Source organism: Meles meles, chromosome 17 (genome assembly GCF_922984935.1).
Source record: "Meles meles chromosome 17, mMelMel3.1 paternal haplotype, whole genome shotgun sequence".
NCBI lineage: Eukaryota > Metazoa > Chordata > Mammalia > Carnivora > Mustelidae > Meles > Meles meles.
Genome location: NC_060082.1, coordinates 56,566,758 through 56,592,056, shown reverse-complemented (window position 1 = coordinate 56,592,056; position 25,299 = coordinate 56,566,758). Strand labels below are relative to the sequence as shown.

At 40.0% G+C, this 25,299-nt stretch overlaps 1 protein-coding gene across 2 annotated transcripts in view; it reads right to left on the bottom strand.

Annotated features, from left to right (window-relative positions):
* Nucleotides 1-25,299, bottom strand: part of INTS7 (integrator complex subunit 7) — a 91,730-nt gene that overhangs the window by 18,748 nt on the left and 47,683 nt on the right. For both annotated transcript variants that reach the window (XM_045983453.1, XM_045983454.1), the window contains 6 exons: nt 24,606-24,723; nt 19,049-19,183; nt 16,094-16,191; nt 13,329-13,568; nt 11,420-11,557; nt 10,116-10,322 (listed from right to left, as the gene is read on the bottom strand). In XM_045983453.1, the coding sequence (XP_045839409.1) occupies nt 10,116-10,322; nt 11,420-11,557; nt 13,329-13,568; nt 16,094-16,191; nt 19,049-19,183; nt 24,606-24,723 (936 nt within the window). The remainder of the gene's footprint in view (nt 1-10,115; nt 10,323-11,419; nt 11,558-13,328; nt 13,569-16,093; nt 16,192-19,048; nt 19,184-24,605; nt 24,724-25,299) is intronic.

Sequence of the window (25,299 nt, the reverse complement as noted above, 5' to 3'; positions counted from 1 at the left end):
ACTCCCTATATCCTTTATAAGAACATCCACCTGCTCTAGTATCCTTCTCAAATTACAAAGCCCCCGATGAGATATATATATATATATATATATATATATGCTACATATAAATAGAGCTGTATGAGCTAGTGGTAATAATTATACTCGGTATATTGAATTCTGTGATTTTTCTCTTTCAGGATGCCTGTTCTAATCACGAAACAGCACAGACCAGGAGATTAAAGAGAACACTTTAATTGCTTTTAATTCCTTGGAGATTTAATTGCTCTTCTAAGGTAGACTCTGCCCCTCCTCTGCCCTGTGAGCTGCTTACTTTACTGCTCGTCAGTGACTTTCCAACGGTCAGGGATACAAGGAGGTGTGTACAGGACTGTTCTATAAATTCACTACAGACCGTCTGAGCAGACAAAACCCCGGCCGTCTTGTCCTAACATACACTACAAAACTGAAAGAGAAGCAAGATGTAGTTATCATGAGGGAGATTTACTGCAACTCTGGATTTAATTTTGAGTATCCTATTGATGACGTAAGAGGGAAACTCTGAAAGTGACTGTGCGTCTTGATTGTTTTATGGCGAAGGAAAGCAAGGCTAGATAGAGTACACGTGTCCAAAAGAACATGGAGGAGATAGATTTGTCCTATCGAAGACTTTAAAACATAATACCGTCTGTAGAAGAAAATGTATAAGAAATAAAGTTTAGATTATGGCTGTTATGAATAATGCCAATGGGAAATAAAAAGGATATTATTTACTTTTTCTTTGTATTGAAGCTAAAGCCTAAACACAGGTTGGGAATCTAAGGTTAGCAGGTAAAACAAAAACTGTATGTGATCAGTATCACCCTTGAAACTTTCTCAGGGAGGAATTATTTTCAATGAATTCAACACAGGCCGGTGAAGGAGCAACAAACGCAGAGCTCTCCCTAATGCTCATTCTGGGTTATCAGCTCATTGAGAAGAACTATCCCTACTATTTGGATTGCTATTTTCCTTCCCTATTATTTAAATAGTATTTTTTTCTCTTTCCTTCCATTTTTCCTTATTCATTTTTTCTTTCTTTTCCTCTAAACATATAAAGTTAAATCCTTTTTTCCCCTCAAGATTTATTTATTATTTGAGGGAGAGCATGCATGCATGCAAGTGGGGGGCAGGACCAGAGAGAGAGAGAGAGAGAGAGAGAGAGAGAACCTCAAGTAGACTGCCACTGAGAGCAGAGCCTGATGCAGGGCTTGATGTAGGGCTGGGTCTCATGACCTTGAGATCATGACCTGAGCCGAAATCAAGAGTTGGATGCTAAACTGACTGAGCCACCCAGGCGTCCCAAAGTTAAATCTTTGTTAGACATGCATATGATGCTACTTCACAGAACTTCTGACTTGATGGAGCTACCCAAAGGAATCAACATGGCTAAAAAGAAATTTACCTGATGAGCTCAGTTAAAAAATGTGTGTGTGTGTGTGTGTGTGTGTGTGTGTGTGTGTGTGTTTGAGTGTTTGAGCACACAAAGTGGGAAAGAACACACAACAATCAAGAGTAAACCATAATGTAAACCGATAACCGTCATTCTACTTTTGTTACCATGAATCTGACTTCTTTAGATATCTCATAAAAGTGGAATCACATAGTATTTGCCTTCTTGCAACTGGCTCATTTTACTTAGTATAATTGCAGATTTTGAAAGAATAAACCAAGCCTAAAGCAATCGTAGACTAGACCATTTTAAACCAGCCCTCCTACTAACAACAGCTGTGAAAAGTGAATACAATATTAAGAACATAAATTTGAAAGCACCAAAGAGCTTATTAAGGCAAAAAGGATTTCCAAGCCAAAAATCATGGAGAGATAGGAAATGCAAGGAGATAAGACTGACATTTGGTGACATTTTCTCACTTGAGATGTTTGCTAACTTGAAAGCTGCTCCTGAGAGTCTGAGAAGCTGAGCAGAAGTTTCAGCAATCTCTTAAGACGAGGAGGGAGGCTGAGGAAACACTTCAGGCTTTTGGCTGTAACGTCAAAGGGCTACGCCCTAGGAGTCAGGAGAACCCAAAAACACACTGGCCCTCCCAATACTGAAGCCTTGTTTAAATCAGTTCAGTACTTGGTTGGATCTCAGCCTAACTGCCTGCCAAAGGCAAAAAAAGATACGTAAGGTTCTGGATGATGTAATCACTATAATTTTCATCCACATTGTCCAAAACCAAATTAAAAAAATAACAAGACACACAAAAAGACAAAATTCTCCAAAGCAAGTGAGGGAAAAAAAGTCGAAGACACAAACCACAATAGATCCAGAAAACAGAACATAAGATACAAATTTTAAAATAACTAGGATTAATATGCTAAAGGAAATTAAATGACAGGACAGAGAATCCTGGCAGAGAACTGGAAAATATAAAATAACCGGGCCGCCTGGGTGGCTCAGTGGGTTAAAGCCTCTGCCTTCGGCTCAGGTCAAGATCCCAGGGTCCTGGAATCAAGCCCCACATCGGGCTCTCTGCTCTGCGGGAAGCCTGCTTCCTCCTCTCTCTCGGCCTGCCTCTCTGCCTAGTTGTGATTTCTCTCTGTCAAATAAATAAAATATTTAAAAAAAAAATAACCAAATGGAAATTCTGGAACTGAAAAAACCCCACAATAAGTGAAATTAAGAACTTAATGAATGGGTTTGACAGCAGATTAGACACAATGTAAGTTACTGAAGTGGGGAGTGTCTGGATGTCTCCGTCAGTTAAGCGTTGACTTTCAGTTTTGGCTCAGGTCATGATCTCAGGGTCTAGCCCCATGAGCCCCATAACAGGCTCTGTGCTCAGAGCAGTTTGCTTGAGATTCTCTCTCTCCCTCTGCCTCAGCCCGATCTTTTCTCTCTAAAATAAATAAATAAATCTTAAAAAAAAAAAAAAAAAGAATTACTGAAGTGGAAGATAGGTCAGAAGAAAAAAATTTAGAGTTAAGAATAGAGAGATGGGGTGCCTGGGTGGTTCAGTGGGTTAAGCCTCTGCCTTCGGCTCAGGTCATGGTCTCAGGGTCTTGGGATCGAGCCCTGCATCGGGCTCTCTGCTCAGCAGGGGAGCCTGCTTCCCCCTCTCTGCCTATTTGTGAGCTCTCTCTCTGTCAAATAAAAAAAAATCTTAAAGAAAGAAAAGAATAGAGAGATAAAAAGATGGAAGAGGCAGAAGAGAACGTAAGAGATAAAAGAGACATGGTAAAGAGAGTTATCATCTCTGTATTTGGAGGCCCAAATGAGCAAGAAAGGGACAGAAGCAATAGCTAGAGACGACCGTATGTTTCAAAACTGATCAAAGTTATCAAGCCACAGATTCAAGAAGCACTATAAACCCCAAAAGGCATTCATAATGGTAAGAGTATAAGCTGGAAACTGCCAAATGGGCAGTTTTGGGCAGTATTTATGGGCAACTTTTGGCAGTATTTATCAAAGTATTTACCAAAGCTGAATCTAAGTATATCTCAGGACACAGCACTACCATCCAGAAGAAATGTACACTTACACCGAAAGATGTGCATTAAGAGTGTTCACAAATTACTCTGAGTAGTCCCAACCTGGAAATAACCCAAATGTTCCCCAGTGATGAAAATAGATAGATAAACAGATTGCTTGGACAGTCATCAAAAGAGTATCACAGAGCAATGAAAATGAATGAACTACCGCAACAGGCAACAAGGACACAAAATGGATGACTCACACAAACAAAAAGTTGAGCAAAACAAGCTAGAATCACAAGAATACTGCATGAGTGGCGCCTGGGTGGCTCAGTGGGTTAAAGCCTCTGCCTTTCGCTCAGGTCATGATCCCAGGGTCCTGGGATCGAGCCCCGCGTCGGGCTCTCTGCTTGGCGGGGAGCCTGCTTCCTCCTCTCTCTCTCTCTGCCTGCCTCTCTCCCTACTTGTGATCTCTATCTGTCAAATAAATAAAATCTTTAAAAAAAAAAAAAAGAATACTGCATGATTCCCTAGCTAATGATAAGCAACAGGGCAAGCCTAATCTATAGTTTTAGAGATCAAAATAGTGCTTACGCCTGGGGAGAAGGTGAAGGGAGCATGCACTGGGGAAAAATTTCTTAAAAAACAGAAACCATGGGGCGCCTGGGTGGCTCAGTGGGTTAAAGCCTCTGTTTTCAGCTCAGGTCATGATCCCAGAGTCCTGGGATGAAGCCCCACATCGGGCTCTCTGCTCCGCAGGGAGCCTGCTTCCTCCTCTCTCTCTGCCTGCCTCTCTGCCTAGTTGTGATTTCTCTCTGTCAAATAAATTTAAAAAAATTAAAAAAAAAAAACAAAAACCAGAAACCATAAGGGAAGAAAGACCAATAAGACCACTAAGTCTTAGACTACTAAGAATGGCTGTTCATCAAAAGATAGAAAATGGTGGTGGTGGTGGGGAGCTACAAAATTAGATGGTATTTGCAACTCATATAGCCTACAAAAATTAGTATCCAGAACACATAAGGAACTCTTATAAATCAGTAAGACAGGGGCGCCTGGGTGGCTCAGTGGGTTAAAGCCTCTGCCTTCGGCTCAGATCATGATCCCAGGGTCCTGGGATCGAGCCCCACGTAGCGCTCTCTGCTCTGCGGGGAGCCTGCTTCCTCCTCTCTCTCTGCCTGCTTCTCTGCCTACTTGTGATCTCTGTCAAATAAATAAATAAAATAAACATTTAAATCAATAAGACAAACAATCTGCTAGGAAAATGAAAAAACTTCAGTTAACAGAAAAAAGCCAAAACACAAACAGCCAAAATGAAAAAAATGTTTAACTATTTCAAGAAAATGAAAAAGCAACTACTGAATGGGAGAAAATACTTGCAAGTCCTATATCTGATAAGGGGCTAATATCCAAAAAATGTAAAGAACTCCTACTAACTCAACAACAACACAACACAAAGCAAACAGCAATCTGATTATAAAATTAGCGGAAGATCTGACTAGATATTTTTCCATAGACATGCGGAGGGCCAACAAGCACACGAGAAGATGCTCAGCATCAATAATCACCAGGGAAATGCAAATCACAGCCCTATCCTGTTAGAAAGGCCATCATCAAAAAGACAAGAACAAGTAAGTGTTGTCGGGGATGTGGAGCAAAGGGAACTCCGGCGCACTGCTGGCAGGAATATACATTGGTGCAGCCCCTGAGGCATATGGAGGTTCCTCAGAAAACTCAAAACAGAACTACCCCATGATCCAATGGTCCAGCAATTCTGTGTCTGGGTATTTATCTGAAGAAATAAAAAACATTCTCCAAAAGACATACACATCCCCATGTTCGCTGCAGCATTATTCACAATAGGTATGGAAACAACCTAAGCGTCGATCAACGAATGGAGAGAGACAATGTGGTATGTATATACAATGAAGTATTACTCAGCCATAAAACAGCGAAATTTTGCTTCTGCAACAACACAGATGGACTTGAGGACATTATGGCAAGTTCAGACAAAGGCAAAATCCGTGTGATCTCACTTATATGTGGAATAAAAAACCAAAAAAACTCCAAGCTCATAGATAGAGAGCAGATCTGAGGTGGCCAGAAGTGGTGGGATAGGGAGGTAGGGGCGTGAGGAGGTGGTGGGTGGGTGAAATGGCTGAAGGCGGTCAAAACTAAAAACTTCCAGCTATAAAATAAATTGATCATGGGGATGTAGTATATAGTATATGAATATAGTTAATCCTGTAGTAAATGTCTGAAAGGTGCCAAGAGAGTGGATCTTAAGAGTCCTCAGCATAAAAAAGAAAACCTTTTCTAACTATGTATGGTGGCAGATACGAACTAGACTGATTGTGGTGATCAACTCACAATATATACAAATATTCGATCATGGAGCCGTATACCTGAAACCAGTATGTTTTATGTCAATTGTATCCAGTAAATAAACAAACTGTTTAATTGAGTTAGTAATTTGAGAAATGTCAATCAGAATGTCTATAACACAGCAAGTGACGGGGTAAATGGAGAGTAACAGGAACTCTTATACACTGCTGGGAGGAGTATAAATTTGTGAACCACTATAGAAAGCCGCCTGGTATTAGCTAGTCAGCTGGGGTGTACGTAACCTTGCCATTCCACTCCCAGGTGGTATACAGAGCAGTGTCTCTTAGCAGACGCAGGAGTGTCCTGGGCATTTCAGGAGATGAAGCATCTTTAGCCACTGACCCAAATTAGACAACTTCTCCAATTAGACATCCAACGTTAAAGCCAATAGCAGTCCCCCTTACCCTGTGACAAAGAGAGACACCCCAACACACTTCTAAATTGGAGCAAGGGACAGATAAACAGCTTTGATTGAGGTCTACTGCCCTGGAGAAGGGTTTTCATTCTCAGTATACCAGTTACATGCTGAACCGAGTAATTCTTGGGTGAGGGGAATGGTCCTGCGCTTGCTGGGCATTGAGCAGCATCTCTGGCCTATACCCACTAAATGCCAGTGACACCATGACAAATCATGATAACCAAAAATGTCTCTAGACATTGCCAAATGTCCTCTGGAAGGGCAGAATCATACCCTGTTGAGAATCTCTGTCCTAGAAAAAGCTTTACATATGTGTATCAAAAGATATGTACAAGAATGGTCATAGCAGTACTGTTTTGAATAGCAAAAAACTGGGAAAACCAAAACTTCCATCAGCACTGGAATGGGCAAATACACGGATGTGTATTTATATGATGGAAGAATAACAGCAGTGAAACTGACCTACAGCTTCATGCAACACGATGAATGAATCTTGAGAACATAATTTAGATATTAGTAGAAAAATATGATTCTTTTATATAAAATTCAAAAACAACATAAAACAGTACCTTGTACAGAGTTCTAAAAATGCATGTTAAAATTATGAAGAGAAACAAGGGAATGGTGCACACGATTCAGGATGGCGATTACCTTTGTGCGGCAGGAAATGGAATACAAACATGGAGGAATATGCATGGGTTTTGGAGGCAATGGTCATGCCCCATTTCCTAAAGATACTAGGTATATTTGGATATTTGTTGTATTTTTTTAAATATACCCTCTACCTATATATGGAAATGTCCTACATATTTACTCTTTTAAAATGAATAATAATGGGGCACCTGGGTGGCTCAGTTAAGCATCTGACTTCGGCTCAGTCATGATCTCAGGGTCCTGGGATTGCACCCTAAGAAGGACTCTGCGCTCAGTCAGGTCTGCTTATTCCTCTTGGTCTGCATACCTGCCCTCCCTCACTCCCAGCTCTCTCTAAAATAAATAAAATCTTTTAAAAAATAAAATAAAATAAATACAATTAGCAATCCACCACTATAGGCAGAATGCTAAGATGGTTCCTCTGATTCACATCCCCCGGTATCCACATCTTCAGTAATCTGAAAGCGGATGATACCTGTAACTTGTTTCTAACCAATGGAATATAGCAAAGGTGATGAATTTGGGGGATATAATTTAGATCCTTAATGAAGTGACTTTATATCAATCAAAAGGGAGATTTTTCTGGCTCAATCTCTCCTAATCAGGTGAGCCCATTAAAAGACAGTCTTGAAGGTGAGAGATTTTCCTGCAGGCCTTGAAGCTTTCACAAACTCTGAAGCCGTGAGGCAATAAATTCTGCCAACGTGAGTTCAGAAGAGGACCCTGAGAGTCCTTGAGCCTCAGACCAGACCGGCCCCGGATGACACTGTGACTGCATCTCTGAGAACAGGAGCAGAGGACCCAGCTAAGCCATGCCTGCACTTCTGGCTCAGGGGGACACTATGAAAAAATAAATGGGGGCCGTCTGGGGGGCTCAGTCAGTGAAGCAATGGACTCTGGATTTCAGCTCAGGTCACGATCTCAGGGTCGTGGGGTGGAGCGTCATGACAGGCTCTGTGCTCAGCACGGAGTCTGCTTGTCCACCTCCCTCTCCTCCTCCCCTGCTCCTGTGCTCCCATGCTCTCTCTTCCTTCTCTTTCAAATAAAAGGGGGGGGGGTGTTGTCTTAAGTTGCTAATTTTGTGGTGATTAGTTACACGGCCCAGAAAACTAAAATACCTTTTACAATTTTTATTCTTAAGAAGCAAGGTAACTCCATCATTAATTACTGTTGGGAAATTAGACACCCAATGTTACTATGGGGCCCCCATAAGCACAGAACTTGAACTTCTGTTTACTTTGGCTGAAGCAGGTAAAAAGCAGAATTCTCACAGCTGTCCAATCTCACGTTGGGTCACTCATGTGGCAGGAGTAGAAGGTCAGTCCACACTCATACATTCTCAGTTACAAAGACACAAAGCTACTGTCAAATCCACACTTGCCAAATGAATGATTAAAAGACCCTTAAAAAAATGATTGAAAAGACCCTTATGGTACATTACAATCAGAAATGTAGTAAGTTCCAAATGACTGTAAGAATCATACTGCCTTCCTCTCTATCCTAGTCTCCCCCCCCCCCCCCAAAGCAGTGTCTGGAACACAGTAAGTGCTTATAGTCTGCTGAATAAAAGAATTCCATTTCAAAAGCAGATGATGTAAGGCCCAATCACCTGCCGTAGGTCATAATATGTTAACGGCAGAACAGAGATCAAGACAAGAGACTTCGGTCAACTGAGTACTTTCTTTCTATGTCAGAATTCAGTCCTTAATCACTGCCAAGCCTCATTAAATACACATACCACACAAATCATTAGAACACTATTAAATATGCAACAGGGTTTTCATAATACTAATTCTATCTGCTTCGCTGTTCTGCGGGCTTGTTTCACAGCTCCAACCATCTACTGTACTGAATGATAACAATTTTCTGCTCCATGTGAACTAGAAAATGAAATAATTCTACTGATTGCAGCCAATAATTGTACCTTTTGATTTTCTGAGGCATTTATTAGCCTGATATAGGTTGAACACTCTTTTCCCAGAATAATCAAGAGGAAAGAATCACAATAGTCAATGCTACCCTTTAAGATGGAGAGAAGCCATTCCTATACTGCTGTTTTAAAACAGCAGCTGATCAGTTCTAGCCAAAAAAAAATTACACTTCAAAAGATACGTACCCACAGTATTCTGGATATTGTCTCTTTTGTGACATCTGTTTATTCTTTATTCTACTTCAGAGCACTTCTTTTGGGATGGCCCACCACTAAAAATATTTTAGATTATGGGATAAATGTATATAAACAGGTACCAAAAGTTTTATGGTTCCATCTAAATACACACAATTTTAAAAGCTGTGTGACAATACTTATAAAATGTTTAATGCTGATTACATAAACTCTACTTTTTTTTTAAATGAAGGTGTCATTACTCCATTTATTTATTTATAGATTTTATTTATTTATCAGAGAGAGACAGGAAGAGAGGGAACACAAGCAGCGGGGAGTTTGAGGGGAAGAAGCAGGCTTCCCCACTGAGCAGGGAGCCTGATGTGGGGCTGGATCCCAGGTCCCTGGGATAATGACCTGAGCCAAAGGCAGATGCTTAATAACTGAGCCACCCAGGCACCCCATAAACTACTTTCAAGGGGAAAAGAAATCTTTGCATTAATACAGAAAATGCTCATCTTGGTAGGTTCTTACTTCAGAATATAACTAATTCCAAGGAAACACAAGAAATGTTAAAGTAGGTTTACCCTTCTTGCAACCCCTTTGGTCTTCTAGCAGAGAAAACAAGAATAGTAGCTGGCTGACTGTTAACTGAGAATAGGAGGGTATCACAGAGGGGTAAAAAGTGGGACACTAGCATCCTTGACAACTTCTTCTTTATCTACAAAAACTCTAGCTTCTGAGTGAGAAGCTGCCAGGCAAGAAATGGGTTGTGGTGGGGCTTACATTTGATGGTTTGTTTTGACCCAATACCTCTTATGAACAGGAGTCTAGAAAGGGAATATCCTATCCTCTACCTACCCTTTCTGCATGGATTCAGTAATCCACCTCATATGTGGACCTGCTCGTTGATAGAAACAAAACGATAAACTTTCATCCATTTATAAATACGAAAAAGTGGGGGAAGGGTTAAGGATTTATCACCGTGTCCTATTATTTAATATTGTTAAGTATACTTATCAGTAGATTTGTCAAGGTAGTTCAAATAGAATAACCCACAAAAAAAGGCAAGACCATTCTCACCCAAGTCATCACCAAAGGAGAATCAAGAGGACTTACTGTTAGGGAAGCAATCCCTTTGTGGTAGAATTTTAAAGACTCAGCAATGCAAGAAAGTGCTGAACTGTAGTTCTCCTCCTGCAACCCGGTGAGGCACTGTTCTGCATGTGAGAACTCCTTTAGACTATTCAGCCAGAAGTAGAAATGTTCCGAGGCAACCTGAGTCAGCAAACTCTGATAAAGCTCTCGGGCCATGTCATGGTTACCCTGAAAAGGACGGGGTGGGCACATGATGAGATTCTTATACTTGAATTAGTTGATGAGGCAGCTGAAAGACAAACTCAAATGCTTGGATAAGTTTTAACAACCATTCCTCATATTATGTAATTTTTTAAGGCTCGGTCTAAGTATTTCTTCAGAGAAAATATGCTGAGCTGCTTTTATGTAACAGAATGCCTTCAGTTCTTTTCTAAAACAGTTCCAAAGAGAAAATAAATGGAATTCACTATAACTCAAGTCTAGAATTTTAGTTCAAACTATAGAAAGTGTGAACACTTGGTGTGTGTCACTCTGTATGAGCTAGTTAGTGGGGCGGGGACGGGCGGGGGAACTCCAGCAAGTTCCCAGAAGTGATTATCAGAAGCACCACACCCGCCTCTGGAATGACTGGGGAGGGGAGCTGGTGGGGGGAATGTGAGTGCCACGGAAGGCCTGGGGGCCGGGGATGCTCAGTACCCCGTAGCACCTGGACGTTTGGGGGTGTTGGGTATAGGAAAGAACTGTCCTGCCAATACAGCTCCCCCCCCATCTGAGAAACGAGGTAAAATGAGAACATGCACTACAACACCTAGAATAATGCTTCCCAAGCTTTGCTATGTGGACTTATATCCAAAGGATTTCTATATTACCCAAGCTCTGTATTTCCTCTCAAACAAAATAAAAATTGGTAGGCTTTCCACATGGCTGAGAAAGGAACAGCATACCAAAACTTGCCCCCGTCCCCGTGTAAAAATGACAAAGCTGGGGAGACGGGGGAAGAAAGATAGGGGTTACTGATGCTGGCGGACACAAGTGGCGGGTGGGACGCCACTGTGGAAATGAGAGCATAGGGCAAAATGAAGTGGCACTATAACCTTCAGCCAGAAAGAGCTCATATTTTTGGAATCCTGCAGAACTTGCCCCATAACAATACACATGCCATTCTGAAGTGAGAAAAGAATGAGGTCCTTTTTACTATCATCTTTCAATCCCATGACTAAAACATAGTTCCATATTTATTTGTAGGTTTGACTACGGGTAAGAATCACACAATCTAAGGTTTGCCATTTTTGCCAACCTAGGTCCTAGAGAAGGATAATACATACCATTCTGGATGCTTGTCTGGCGATTCGGTAAACAGTCCATCCATTGGAGACACTTTCAAGCTGCTGTTTAATTACTGCCTTTACTTCAGCAGATAGTGCTTTCTGACTGGCCACAAAAATCACAGTGGCCAAACTCACCTAATATTGAGCGAGAAGTAAGAGAAATGAAGAAAACATGTAATTTTATCAATGTCATAGATGACTTTACCCAAAATGTGACAAAAACTAGAGCCCATCAAATTTGTTTTCCTTTGACATTTATTAATTTTCTACTTTGAGGTCACTAAGCAATTTATTCCATTGCTCAGAAGATTGTTTACAATAGCAAATAATTAGAAACAATGCCCATAAATACAGGTAGGTAAATTATGATATAATCACACGATAAAATATTTTATAGTAGAGAAATGGGTAAACTAGAGGTACACTGCTCTGTCTAGATGATTCACACAAAATAGGCAAAGACAGACAAGATTTTCATGTAGCAAGGAAATGTTTATATAAAATTAAAGATATGCAAAATAATACTGCTTATTACTTGGGATATATTCTAAGCTTGTAAATGTATAACATGCATGGGAAAGATGAACATCAAATTCAGGATAGTGGTTACCTCTGGAAGAAGGAAGAAGATACTGTAAGGGAGGTACATAGGGAGGTACGATTTAACTAGACTGGGGACATTTTTCCCTTCAAGCTAGGTGATGGATGCAAATGTTTTCATATTATTCCTTACGTTTTTTGAATATTATGTTTCACAATTTAAAACTGCTCATAACAGTACTAAGAAAAGGGGGATAAAGAATACTAGTTGAAAATGCCGTTTCAATAAAAAATAAACTTCAATAAAATGCCATTTCAATAAAAAAAACAAAAGAAATAAACTTATTAGGATTCTGAGGCTGATACATACAAAGGTCCATATATATTGTGAAAACTGTATGATGTCATTCCCATGACCACTGCCACTTGGTCATCAGGGCAACCTTTCAAGACGGGAATGAGATGGGAGCACTCTTTTATACACCGCCCCCTGGAGGATAAAATATAAAACGGGCTTGAGGAAGAAATCTCATTTCATTTTCCTGCAAGCCCTAAATTCAGATGACCACAATATGGAGTGGCCAACTTAATTAAGACTTATATCTCATTTCTGCTTATTTAGAATGAAACCTACTCTCAGCCTTGGAGAACTTTCAACCAAACATTATTATACAGCTTCTGAGCCTTCTGTTTCTAAGCACCTTTCCCAACCCCAGGACTATCCGGAAATCTAAACTGGATTCTAACAGCTAAAGAGGTCCTGAATTGGAAAAAAGCAATTTGGGCTAATTTATGGTCGCTGTCAATCATTAGGTCTTTAACTTACATTTCTGAAAGTATAAAACAGGGCTTAGTTCATTATTTGCTTTGTATACGAAAGAAAAAATTTTACTCTCACTTAGTACACTAAACTGACTTGACAGGACTTAGAAGTAAAGGCAGTTTAAGATCTGGACTAAATAGAGCCTTGTGGATCAAAGGTGGAAATAGTCAAAGCTCATGGTTCCAGTTCTATTCGGACTTCAGCATACTCCTGATTGTACATAATTACCTTAATCTTTTTTTTTTTTTTAAAAGATGTGTTTATTTGAGAGAGTGAGCAGGGGGAGGGGCAGAAGGAGAAGCAGAGAATCTCAAGCAGACTGAGCAATGAGCATGGTGCCTAACACAGGGCTTGATTTCATGACCTGAGCCGAAATCTAGAGTCAATGCTTAATCAACTGCGCCACCCAGGTGCCCCAATTACTCTAATCTTTTTAAGTAAAATGAAACAGTAACACTGGACTTCCTAAAGTAATTCCCACTAAGTAATTCCCACTAAACCAGACCTATTCATCCCCAGGAGGTTCAAAAAGTGGCTCTTTACCAGAAGTTCTTGTTGTTTGTCTGTGGCTGATCGTCCGATCACCTTGTAGAGCTCCATGAGGTCCCCAAGCATGCCGTCGCCCAGCACCGGCAGCTGCATGGCAATGGCCGCCAGGCAATGGCACATCAGGATCCGGGCAGCATCCTGGGCGCTGTGCAGCTGGGTCAGCAAGGTCTCAACCACGGACTGGCTAAGATGAGGCCTGCCCTTGGCCAACTTCACCATACAATTTAGAGCAATCTGCACATTGAATAGAAAATGGACCAGTTATACCCTGAAGGTATTAACTGAAGCTTTAATGAAAGAACTCTGTACAGTTATTAGGAAAAATCAAGGAACAGGAAAAATCAAGGAAAGGTCTTTTTGTAGGCATAACATTTTCCTTCATAAGGAACACATGGTGTATTGAATCTTATTAAGATCTAGAAATGTGCCATATTGAAAATGAAAATAAAGTCAGGACTGTATATTAACCACTCCTTTCAATCTAAGATTATTAAAAAAAAAAAAAAAAGACCTGAAGAGAAAATCACAGTGGTAAAGAGGCAAAATACACGCCAAATGGGATCTCACCATCCTACACTTCCACGGTTTTTCAAAAATTGCTTCTACAATATGGTTTGTAAACTTACCTATGCCAGCATCACCCAAGATGTTAATAAAAATATAGATTCTCAGACCCTACCTATTCAAAACTTAATGAATTACTTTTTTAAAAAATATTTGAGTTATTGATAGTTTGAAGTTAAAAAAACTAAGTAAAAAATGTGTCCCAGGTGACTCTTAAGCACACAGAAGTGGGAAGAAGCTTCTAATTTTCTTATTTCTCATCTGAAATAAAAAAAAAACCAATTGGCTTTAGAACTTCTATTCAGGCCAGTTAACAGCATCAACTATTATCCCCGCCATCAGAACTAGAAACCAGAAGTCCTCTCACTTTTACATAGCCAACTGACGGCTACATCTAGTCATTTCTGCTTTTGTCCAGTCTTCAATATCCACGTCCTTTCCATTCTCTCTACCACATATAAATCTCTTCCTAATTCCAGCCTCTTAAAAAGATGGGCCCATTAACCCATCCTTTACACTACAGCCATGTAGCTTTCAGGATAAGTTAGGAAGACACAATGATGTCTTCAGAACCTGACTGGTCCAGAGTTGAAGATCAACTTGCCTTTGATTAACTAGGTATCCTTCAACAAGTTATTTTATCTTTCTGGGTCTTAATCCCCTCATGAGTAGTAAAGAGGAAAATTCCACTAGGTGCGTTTTTGTAAAGAAGGAAAGAAATGTATATACAAGTTGTCAACAAAGTTCGGCACATAATAGACACATTTAAATAACAGCAATTGCAAAGAAGGTCACAGCATGCCCACTACTTTAAAATTTTAGTATCTCCTCACTGCCTACAGAAACAAAACAAAGTTCCCTGGCATGATATCGGAAATCCTCCATGACAGCGCTGCAAACTCTTTTTCTAGTCTTATGTATTATTAAGTCATCTAGCCACAGTGGGTTATTCACCATTCTTCCAACAAAACAAGTACATTTCTGTTTCCATGCCTTTTGTAACAGTGGTTCCCCTGGGCTGAAATCATCTTTCCTCAATGCTGAAATTCTACGTCATCTTTCAAGGCTTAACTCACATGCTATCTCCTTGTTCAAGTCTTCGCTAACATCCTCAGTTGAAGGCATCACTCCCAACTGTCCTCTCTCTAGAACTGCACTTCTGCTTGTACTACCAAGGAACTTAGTGCGTTCTGCTTCCTACTCTAGTCCTTCAGAGAAACGTCAGTATCCTCCAGATGAGGAACTGCTCTGACACCGGGACCCCATGACCGTCTACATATGTTCCACTGCGCAGAGTCCAGTGTTTCATGACACCTACAACTGGTGGGAAAAGGATCTGGTTTGTTTTCCTTCTTTCTCTTTTTAAACTTTTAAGTAAATGTATTATGGTTCCAAAGGGATTCTGGGGATGAATCACTTGCCAAACACATATTGCCTACTTTCCACTTCTTACCAGCTTTTACTTAATGGTGTTAATATCTTTACTCTTCATCACTGACATCAAACCTTCCTTTAACATGCTGAAACTAAGTTATGACTTCCTTCAAATCACACTAATCCCACTCTTCTTAATTTTGTACCATTACAAATTATATTTCATATCTCACTCCAATAAGAGTAATCTCATTTCATGTTCTTAAAGTCTTAAGTATCTCTAGTATTTTAAATGTGATAAAAATATTATAATAAATCTTAAATAGCTCCTTTCAGTGTCACCTCAGATTATGAACTTCGTAAAGTACAGGAGCTCTGCCCACTTCCCTTTGGTTTATATTGTCCAGGACTTTCATATGCATTTACTACAACTTAATAAACACCGTCAACTCAGGCAAAAGCTCAGATTTTTACTTTGTCTAACCTTCGGAAAAACAATGGTCAATGGGATAGTTTGGAAAGTGAAGATCAAGGGTAAATGTTTGTTTGAGCTGAAGTTGACAAAGCACTGCCCTTTGGCCAACTCCGGCCTCATTATATAATGAAGTTTTTACTGCCACCCACCACGCTGCCTATATGTTCCCTGGACACACTGCCAACGGCTACTTCGTCCTACAGCTGCAGAATTGAGTAGTTGTGACAAAGAGTATACAGCCTACAAAACTTAAAATATTTACTATCTGGTGCTTTACAGAGAGATTGCCAACCCCTAGTTTAGACAATAAAAATAGGAATTATATTAAAATAAGTGATATTTTCACCTTTAAAGTGGCTTGAGCACCTGGACTATCATCTTGACTACAAAGTACCAGAAGGGATTCCAGGCCAAAGACAGCATCCTGTTCCAGTGCCAAAAGGTCTAGAAGAAAAACACTACGGTTTACAACGGTCAAGGAGAGAAGATAAACACACACACACACGCACTTAGAAGGAGAAAACATTAAGGAGTCGAAGATATAAGAAACTATGTCATGTGTAAAGCTAACCTTCTTGAAAAAGTACACGTGCCATTACTTCTGAAATGTAAAGGCTATCTTCGGACTTCTGTTTTTCCACTACTTTACTGACGATTCTAAAAATATATGCATTTTATCAAACTAAAAGGCTTCTGCATAGCAAAGGAAACCATCAACAAAATGAAAATGGAAGAAAATATTTGCAAATCATGTATCTGGTAGGGGTAAATACCCAAAATATATAAAGAACTCATATGAGTCAATAGCAAAAAAACAATCCATCCAATTAAAAACCAGGCAGAGGACCCGAAGAGACATTTTTCTGAAGAAGATCTCCAAATGGCCAAAAGGTACATGAAAAAATGCTCAACATCACCAATCACCAGGGAAATGCAAATCAAAACGACCATGATGGGGCGCCTGGGTGGCTCAGTGGGTTAAGCGTCGGCTCAGGTCATGATCTCAGGGTCCTGGGATCGAGTCCCGCATTGGGCTCTCTGCTCAGCAGGGAGCCTGCTTCCCTCTCTCTCTCTCTCTGCCTGCCTCTCTATCTACTTGTGATCTCTCTCTGTCAAATAAATAAATAAAATCTTAAAAAAAAAAACACAAAAAAACGACCATGAGGTATCACCTCATACCTGTTAGAATGGCTATTATCAAAAAGACAAGAAGTAACAAGCTGGCAGAAAAGGAGAACCTTGTGCACTGATGGTGGGGATACGAAATGAGGCAGCTGCTATGGAAGACGGTGTGGAGGCTCGCCAGAAAACTAAACACAGAACTGCCATATGACCCAGCAACTCCACTTCCAAGTATCTGCCCAAAGAAGATGAAAATACTAACTCACAAAGACATACACACCCCCATGTTCATTACAGCATTATTTATAATAGCCAAGATACGGAAACAACTTAGGAGTCCACCAGTGGGTGAATGGATCAAGAAAATGTGGTACTGATACACAAAGGATTATTACTCAGCCATAAAAAGAAGGAAAACCTGCCATTTGAGACAACATGGATCGATCTTGAAGGCATTATGTCGAGTGAAATAAGTCAGACAAGAAAATGACAAATACCGTATGATTTCACCTCCATGAGGAATCAAATAAAAATTGAGCTCAAGGTGTAGAGAACAGACTGGTGACTGCCAGGTGCAGGTGGTAGGCAAACCAGGAGAACGGAGTTGAGAGGTGCAAACTTCTGCTTATAAAATGAGCCTTAGCATGTCAAGTATGATTCGTAATACTGTCATTCATATTTGAAAGTTAAGAGAGTAGATCTTAAAAGTTTTCATCACAAGAAAAAAATTTTATAACTATGTATGGTGACTGATGTTAAACTAGACTGTGGTGATCATTTCACAATATATACAAATATCAAATCATGATGTTGTACACCCAAAACTAATATTAAAAGAAAAAGGTATGTATACCCACATTAAATCAAGAGCTAAAGCCACAAAGGTATAAATAAAACATAACTGAAAACAGTGTCGCCAGCTTAGCTGAGGAAAATACTAGGAACAGCAAACCATGTATTACCTTCCTAACCAGACATAAATCTTCCTAACAAGATTAAAAATTTATATCTAGACATAAATTATGCTTGTCCACTTTCACCTACAGTGTAACTTTCTAATGAAAATTGAAACCCTTTTAGGAAGTAATGAAAACCCTGCATAACCTTATTAATGTTTTAAGTCAGACCACAAAGAACCAACCCCTTAAGGTGTCTCTATGTAATAGCAGTACTATAGCATCTTTCTACTACCTTAGGGCTAACATTTCTTTAGAAGTTCTAGAAAATTCTGAATATATTAACCATATTAAGGTCAATATATATGAGCTCTGAGAACACAGAGTTTTTTATGTTACATGGTAGAAAATACTCATTTACTATCTAAAAAATAAAACAGGTTTAATTATTCAAAAAAGAATCAGCATTTAAAGAACAGTTTTAAAGAAATGTCACCTGAGTTAGTGTAGGACTTGACAGTGCTAAGTCTAGTGAAGGTCAGAGTGCTAGAAAAAAAACAGGTACTAGGAATGGGTAGGGCTGACGTCTAGTGGGGATAAGATTCCCCACTTATGATCCTTAATGGAGATCAAAATGAACACCGGAACAGAAGAAACATCCAAAACATCTGTTTTTAAATACCAGCTTGAACTTATTCAAGCCTTTAGGTCAAAAATATTAGGAATACAATAAAATATAAGCATTATTTTCTATTCACATCCTAAATTATGCAAATCAGCTTGATGTTTTAAATACCTAGAGACAAATTCTGGGCAAATTTAATTTATTTTGCTCTGTTAATTCATCTGCCCCTAGGTCAAACTATTTGTTACTTAAGCCCTTTGATAACTTAAGGTATTTTTTCTTTAATATTCCAGGTTTTTGTACATGTGAACCAATTTTCACACCACAGGGCAGTCATTAGTACTCCCTACCCACAGCACCATGCGTGCGAAGTGAAGCACTTGGAGGAAATGGGCAATGCTCCACGAAACCTCTCCATTTCCCAATCCCAATCCCAAGGCCCTCATATATATACTTTTATTTTTCATAGGATTAAGTAGTTTTGAGAAAACCTGCTCTAAGAAGACTTTAGGAGGCAACCAGTAGGTAAGAGCGTATGTGCTAAAAAGGAGGGATTCACACACACACACACACACACACACACACACACACACACACACATTCCACCCAAACTTCAATCCAAAAGTTTATACATAGTATCCGTCCTGATCAAACTTACCTTTTTCTTGACAAGAGACTGTTATGTTAGTTAGGACTCGTACTCCATGAGCTGCAATGCCCCTGTTATTATGGTAACAGCACTCTTGGGCTAATCTGACCAAGTCAGAGGATCTGGGGGAAGAACCCACATTTCCTAAACAAGAAGGGAAAAGTAGCACAGACTTAATTCACTTACAAAGTTCAAAAGCAGTTCAATGTATAGGTTCATTGCTCTCACTTTCAAGAGAAAATCTGTACTCCATCTACTTTTACTCCGTCATCCACATAAACCATCATTCCTATTTATTCTGTCAAGGAACTTAGAATAGATTATGTCTTTTTTTTTTTTTTAAGATTTTATTTACTTATTTGAGAGAGAGTGTGTGAGAGAGAGAATGAGCATGAGAAGTGGAAGGGTCAGAGAGAGAAGCAGACTCCCTGCCAAGCAGGGAGCCTGATATGGGACTCGATCCCGGGACTCCAGGATCATGACCTGAACCGAAGGTAGTCGCTTAAACAATTGAGCCACCCAGGCATTCAGAATAGTGTATGTCTTAATAGTCTATACTGATTAGGATCTAAAATAATATAGGACTTTCCCACAAAAACATTAACAAAACTGACCAAGGAATAGCAAAGCCAAAAAAACTAAAGACTGTATCCTTGGGAGTGCAAACAGATTCTCATTAAAATGGATGTCACCTTTAGGCCTCTTATCAGATAAAACTTACCTTCAAGAGAGGAAAGAAAAAGAGAAACAAAAATTTTAAGTTTGCTTTTCCCACCTCAATGCTGGCAGATAGTTATATTGCAAAAGGTTTACACAGAATTCATGATTTTATTTATTTATTTATTTTAAAAAGATTTTTATGTATTTGAGAGAGAACGTGCGCGAGAAAGAGCATGAGCAGGGTAAGGGGCAGAGGGAGAAGCAGGCTCTCTGCTGAGCAGGGAGCCCAATGTGGGGCTTGATCCTGGGATGCCAGGATCATGAACTGAGCCAAAGGCAGATGCTTAACTGCCTGAGCCAGCCAGGGGTCCCCAATATTAATGATTTTAGAACTGGAAAGGATTGTGGAATCACGAGATTCAATACTTTTTACAGAAGAAATTGAAGCCCAGGGGTAGGGGTAGGGCATAACTAAGATTTTAAGCATCTTGCCCCTGAGATAAAAAAATGTATTAGTTATGCCCTGTGCTTTATACCTCAAGTTCTATACTATAAATTTCAACTTTTTATTTTTATTTTTTAAAAGATTTTATTTATTTGAGAGTGGGATGGACAGAGAGTGAGCGCACAGGAACAAACAGGGGAGGGAGAAGCAGACTCCTCACTGAACAGAGAGCCTGATGCAGGACTCAGTCCCGGACCCCAGGATCATGACCTGAGCAGAAGGCAGAGGCTTAACCCCCTGAGTCACCCAGGTGTCCCTGCAGCAACTTTCAAAATTCACACTTGAAATTCTGTAATGTAATGTTTACATTGTGAATATTTGTATTTACAGTAGAGAAACTCTCAGGTATAAGTGAATGAACTTTAAGAAGAATCAGGAGATTAAAGCTTTTCAGCCTTCTAGCAGAGTCTCTTGTTCCTGCTTTCCTTCTTCCATTCTTGCTTATTTTTCCACGATTACCATCGATTTCAACCTTGCCTCTCACACCAAAGGTGATCATATTTTTTGAGGCTGAAGGGGGTCCAGTTCCTAATTACAACAGGCATAAACCAAGACCATCCCAGGCAGTGGGGGACTTGTGTCTTCCAGTTTAACATAAAAGTATTAGCTAAGGTAAACCCTCAGTGTTTTTAAAATAGGCAAAATATTAGAAAAGCTTTTTCAAGACTGCAGAAATTATATTTCCTCCATTCTTTGTCTTGCCTGTGTGATCTGGACAATACAGACTCATTAATAGATTTACTAACGTGTTTCGCAACATGCATTTTTCTTTCTATGAAGACTCATCATAGAAAATTTGGAAAAAAATCAGAAAAATTCAAAATTTAAAAATTCACACATAATCACAATAGGCAGATAGTAGCCAATATTCTGTCTTTAAAAATATATTTTGCAGCATTTTTCTGTTTAGTATTTTAGGGACAAAACTATTTTTAATTTTTTAATTTAAGAAGTATTTACTCAGATAAATTCACCTGGTTCCAAAGATTCAATAACTAGTAGAAAAAGCTAGAAAGTCAGGGAGTGAAGAGTCTTCCTCACGCACCCAATGTTATCAGCTCCTTGCGTATCGTTCCAGAGTCTGGACACTTGCAAGCAAACATTCTCAAGTTCTTTTTCCTTTTTCCACAGTTTTATATCTTTCTTTATTGCCCTTTAAACATATCATGTAGATTACTCCATGCCATATATTCTTTAATAAATTATACTGACTTCTATTGCAGTTATGGATCATAATTCCTTGAATGAGATCCCTATTGATGGATTTCTTTTTATTCTACTACGTCCCTGCTGATGGACAATGTCTCGATATTACATACTATGACGCCATGAGTAACCTTATACCTCTGTCATTTCTCAAATGTGTGACTATCCTAGTAGGTTCAACTCCTAGAACTGGAATTTCTGGGTCGCTGGTAATTCTGATGAATACTTTCAAGTCACCTATGCAGACATTTAATAATTCACAAACCCACCAGCAGTGAATGGCTGTTCACCCACCACTGTCAAAAAAGCATGTTATTAAACTTCTGAATCTTTGCCAATCTGACGGATTTGTAAAGTATTTTAGTGGGGTTTTTTTTGGGGGGGGCATTTTTCTTAGGTATGTGTAATACTGAATATCTTATGTGCTTAAGAGCCATTTGTTAGTGATAATTTAGACACTAAATTTAAGTTTGTTTTATAAACGATCTTGCTTATGTTGAAAAAATCTAATCAATGAAAACATACTTTTGCCTAAGGGAAAATCTAATTTTGGAAAATCCTTGACTTTCATTTCTTGTGAACATTACCTAGTCTGGTTATTTAAGCCTTTTGCTTAATTCCATATACAAGCTGCAATTTAATAAAATTTAAAATTCGATAAAAGGACAAAGCTCAAGAAGTGCTTGAATATTATATCCTGACAAAGGCTTACAAGTGACTCTGGAATTAGAAAATAAAGAAAAAGAAAGTCATCCTGCTTCTAGGCCGTTTAGTATAAAAATGAACAACGGGTTAGAACCTTTGGGTTCAGGTCTAGACTAAGGCATTAAGAATGTGACTTCGGACGTATCGTTGAAACTTTGTTTTGTTTTTTTAAAAGATTTTATTTATTTATTTGACAGAGATCACAAACAGGCAGAGAGGCAAGCAGAGAGGGAGAGGAGAGGGATAACCAGGCTCCCTGCTGAGCAGAGAGCCCGACGTGGGGCTTGATCCCAGGACCCTGGGACCACCACCTGAGCTGAAGGCAGAGGCTTTAACCCACTGAGCCACCCAGGTGCCCCTTGTTGAAACTTTGTAAGCCTCAATTTTAATACTTACAAACTTTCAATGTGCTTCACTTGAAAGGCTACTTGTACAGAAGCAATGAGACTTTCCATGGGAAGACACTTACAAATTATAAGATATAATACTCCTGCAGCTTCTTTTAAAGTAGGACATCAGTCAAGGATAGTAACTATAAGCTGAGAAAATGAGACTGGCTGATTTATGCAGAAGAATTCTTCAAAAGTACAACAAGTATATGATAGATTGTTGATAAAAAGGGCTGTGATAATACATCCCGAGCCTTGAGGCATGCCCCTTTGCAACGCAATTTTTTCTAATTCCTTGCCTCAAGAGGTGTTTATGTCCCCGCTTATCTGGGCTTGGCCATGTCACTTGCTCTGGCTACTGAGACATTAAGAAATGTGCAAGCAAAAGACTAAGAAGTGCTTATGGGCCGCTGGTGGCTTGCCTTCTTTTGGCTGCTGCTAGAATCTTGAGACCATGATGGAAACAAGGCCAAGCTAGCCTGCTGAGTCAGGAGGAGGAGAACCAAGCTGCTCTGCTGGAAGATTTTCAACCTCCAGTTGGTGGATGAGAGCCCCGAGACCATCCAGAATGGTCAAGGCTCCAGACGACTGCAGTCTTACAAGTAAAAGCCCACGTGAGATTGGGAGAAGCACCCAGCTGAGATCAGTCAAAACTGCTGATACGCAGAATCAGAGCAAATCTAAGCGTGATGGTTTTAAGGCACTAAGTTTTTTTTTTTTTTTAATATTTATTTATTTATTTGTTAGAGAGAGCGCGCGCACAAGCGCGGGAGGGGCAGAGGGAGAGGGAGCAGCAGGCTCCCCGCTGAGCAAGAAGCCTGATGTGGGACTCAGTCCCAGGACCCTGGGATCATGACCCGAGCTGAAGACAGATACTGAACCGACGGAGCCACCGATGTGTCCCGTAAGCCACTAAGTTTTGAGGTGACTTACTGCAAAGCAGTAGACAACTGACACAGAAATACCTCACAGAATTACTGGAAAGGCTAGAAAACTAAGTTCAGAAAATGACTGGAAAAGCGACCAGCCGAGATCACAACCCAAACCACGCACAGAATTAGTTCAGTGAAGGCATGACCACCACTGTACTGATTCCGCCACGCCACTGCCCGAGGTTCTGGGACAGAGCAGATGCCCGCCGCTACAGGAGGCCCCGGAAATGTGCGGCCCCGGTCACGGCTCTAGCACGAGAACGAATTCTCCCAGTCCCCTACTTCTTACCGTCACTGGCTCTCAGTTCGGCCTGTGGTACGACATGGCAGCTGAGTCCAGGCCACATGCGGCACCCTAGCTGGCAGGGAGGCCTGGCAGACAGAGCACCAGGTACTTTCATCTTCCTATCAAGCCTTATATATATAGAGGGAGGGAATTCCTTTTACCCAGCAAGCTCCCCGGCTGTGAAGCCATAAAAAGGACAAAGGGACACTGCAGTTGTTTAACTACCTCAATTCAAATTAATGGACTAACACAGGAAGCAATAGAGATCCCACAAAACCCACATTAAAACACAACAGAACACTTCAACCGTGTCTGTTAGGTAGGCAAGCTCCTGGCCAGGCATTAATAAAGGCACTTTGATCGCTTCTCGGCCTTTGGCTAAGATCAAGTGTAATAAAGGCACTTTGAAGCTAACCCATCTGTAACAGGCAACCAGGAAAGTGTTACTGAACTGGGGTAAAGTTTTATTTTAATCGTTTTCCAAAGGGATAACATATACCTAAAAGAAGGCTTGTGACATTTGCTTTTAAAATTTGCCACCATCTGGCCTTTGAAATGTACTTAAATCCAAAGGGCACTTTGACTCAGAGACATACAAAGGCAAACAAGCTATGTTAAGTAGCCTCGAAAATATTGTCTCATGTACATATAATTCAAAACAGGGCAAATCTAGAAAAGAAAATACCCTTGAATTATGATCAAGGATGCAAAATGTTATGACCACAGGCATTAGTGAAATCATTTGCAGATAAGTCACTGGCATATAAACAGAGTACAGGACTGAAACTGTTCTGGATTCCAAGGCTTTACAGAAGAAACCACCGGAACCATCAAACAGGAGAAAAGCACATTATCCATATGTTCTCTCCGTTCTTCTCCTTACCTGAAGCTATGCTGAAGTAATGTTTGATGGCAATGGTCCCTGACAATGTGGAAAGGACAGACAACATCCCGAGTTTCAGGCTGTCATAAGGAGTCTGGAGGGCACATTCACAGAGTGCCTGGAATACAGAAGAAAAGGGAACACAGAAGTTGAAATACCTTAAAACTGTCCACTTGTTTTAAGTGTTCCAGCTTTTAGAAAAATCCATCTTTTTGCCCATAATAAAAACTGCAGTCAAACTGCCACAGCCAAGAAGACTATCAGGAATATAACGCAGCGAAATATAACGCAGTTTCCTAGATGGGATCCTGGAATCGAAAAAGGACCCCAAGTAAAAACTAAAGCAACCAGAACAAAGGATGAACTTGGGTTAATAATAATGATGCACCACCGCTGGTTTATTAATTTTAACACATGTGCTGCACTAATGTCAAAGGCCAACGACAGGAGAAATTGGGTGTGGGGTGTGCGGCGACCCTCTGTACCATCTTTTCTATCTTTCTGTAAATCTACACGCATTCTGAAGAATAAAGTCTATTTAAAAAAAAGTCATCAGGACTGATTTTTTAAAAAAATTTTTAAAATATTTTATTTATTCGACAGAAAGAAATCACAACTAGGCAGAGAGGCAGGCAGAGAGAGAGAAGGAAGCAGGCTCCCCGCGGAGCAGAGAGCCCGATGTGGGGCTCGATCC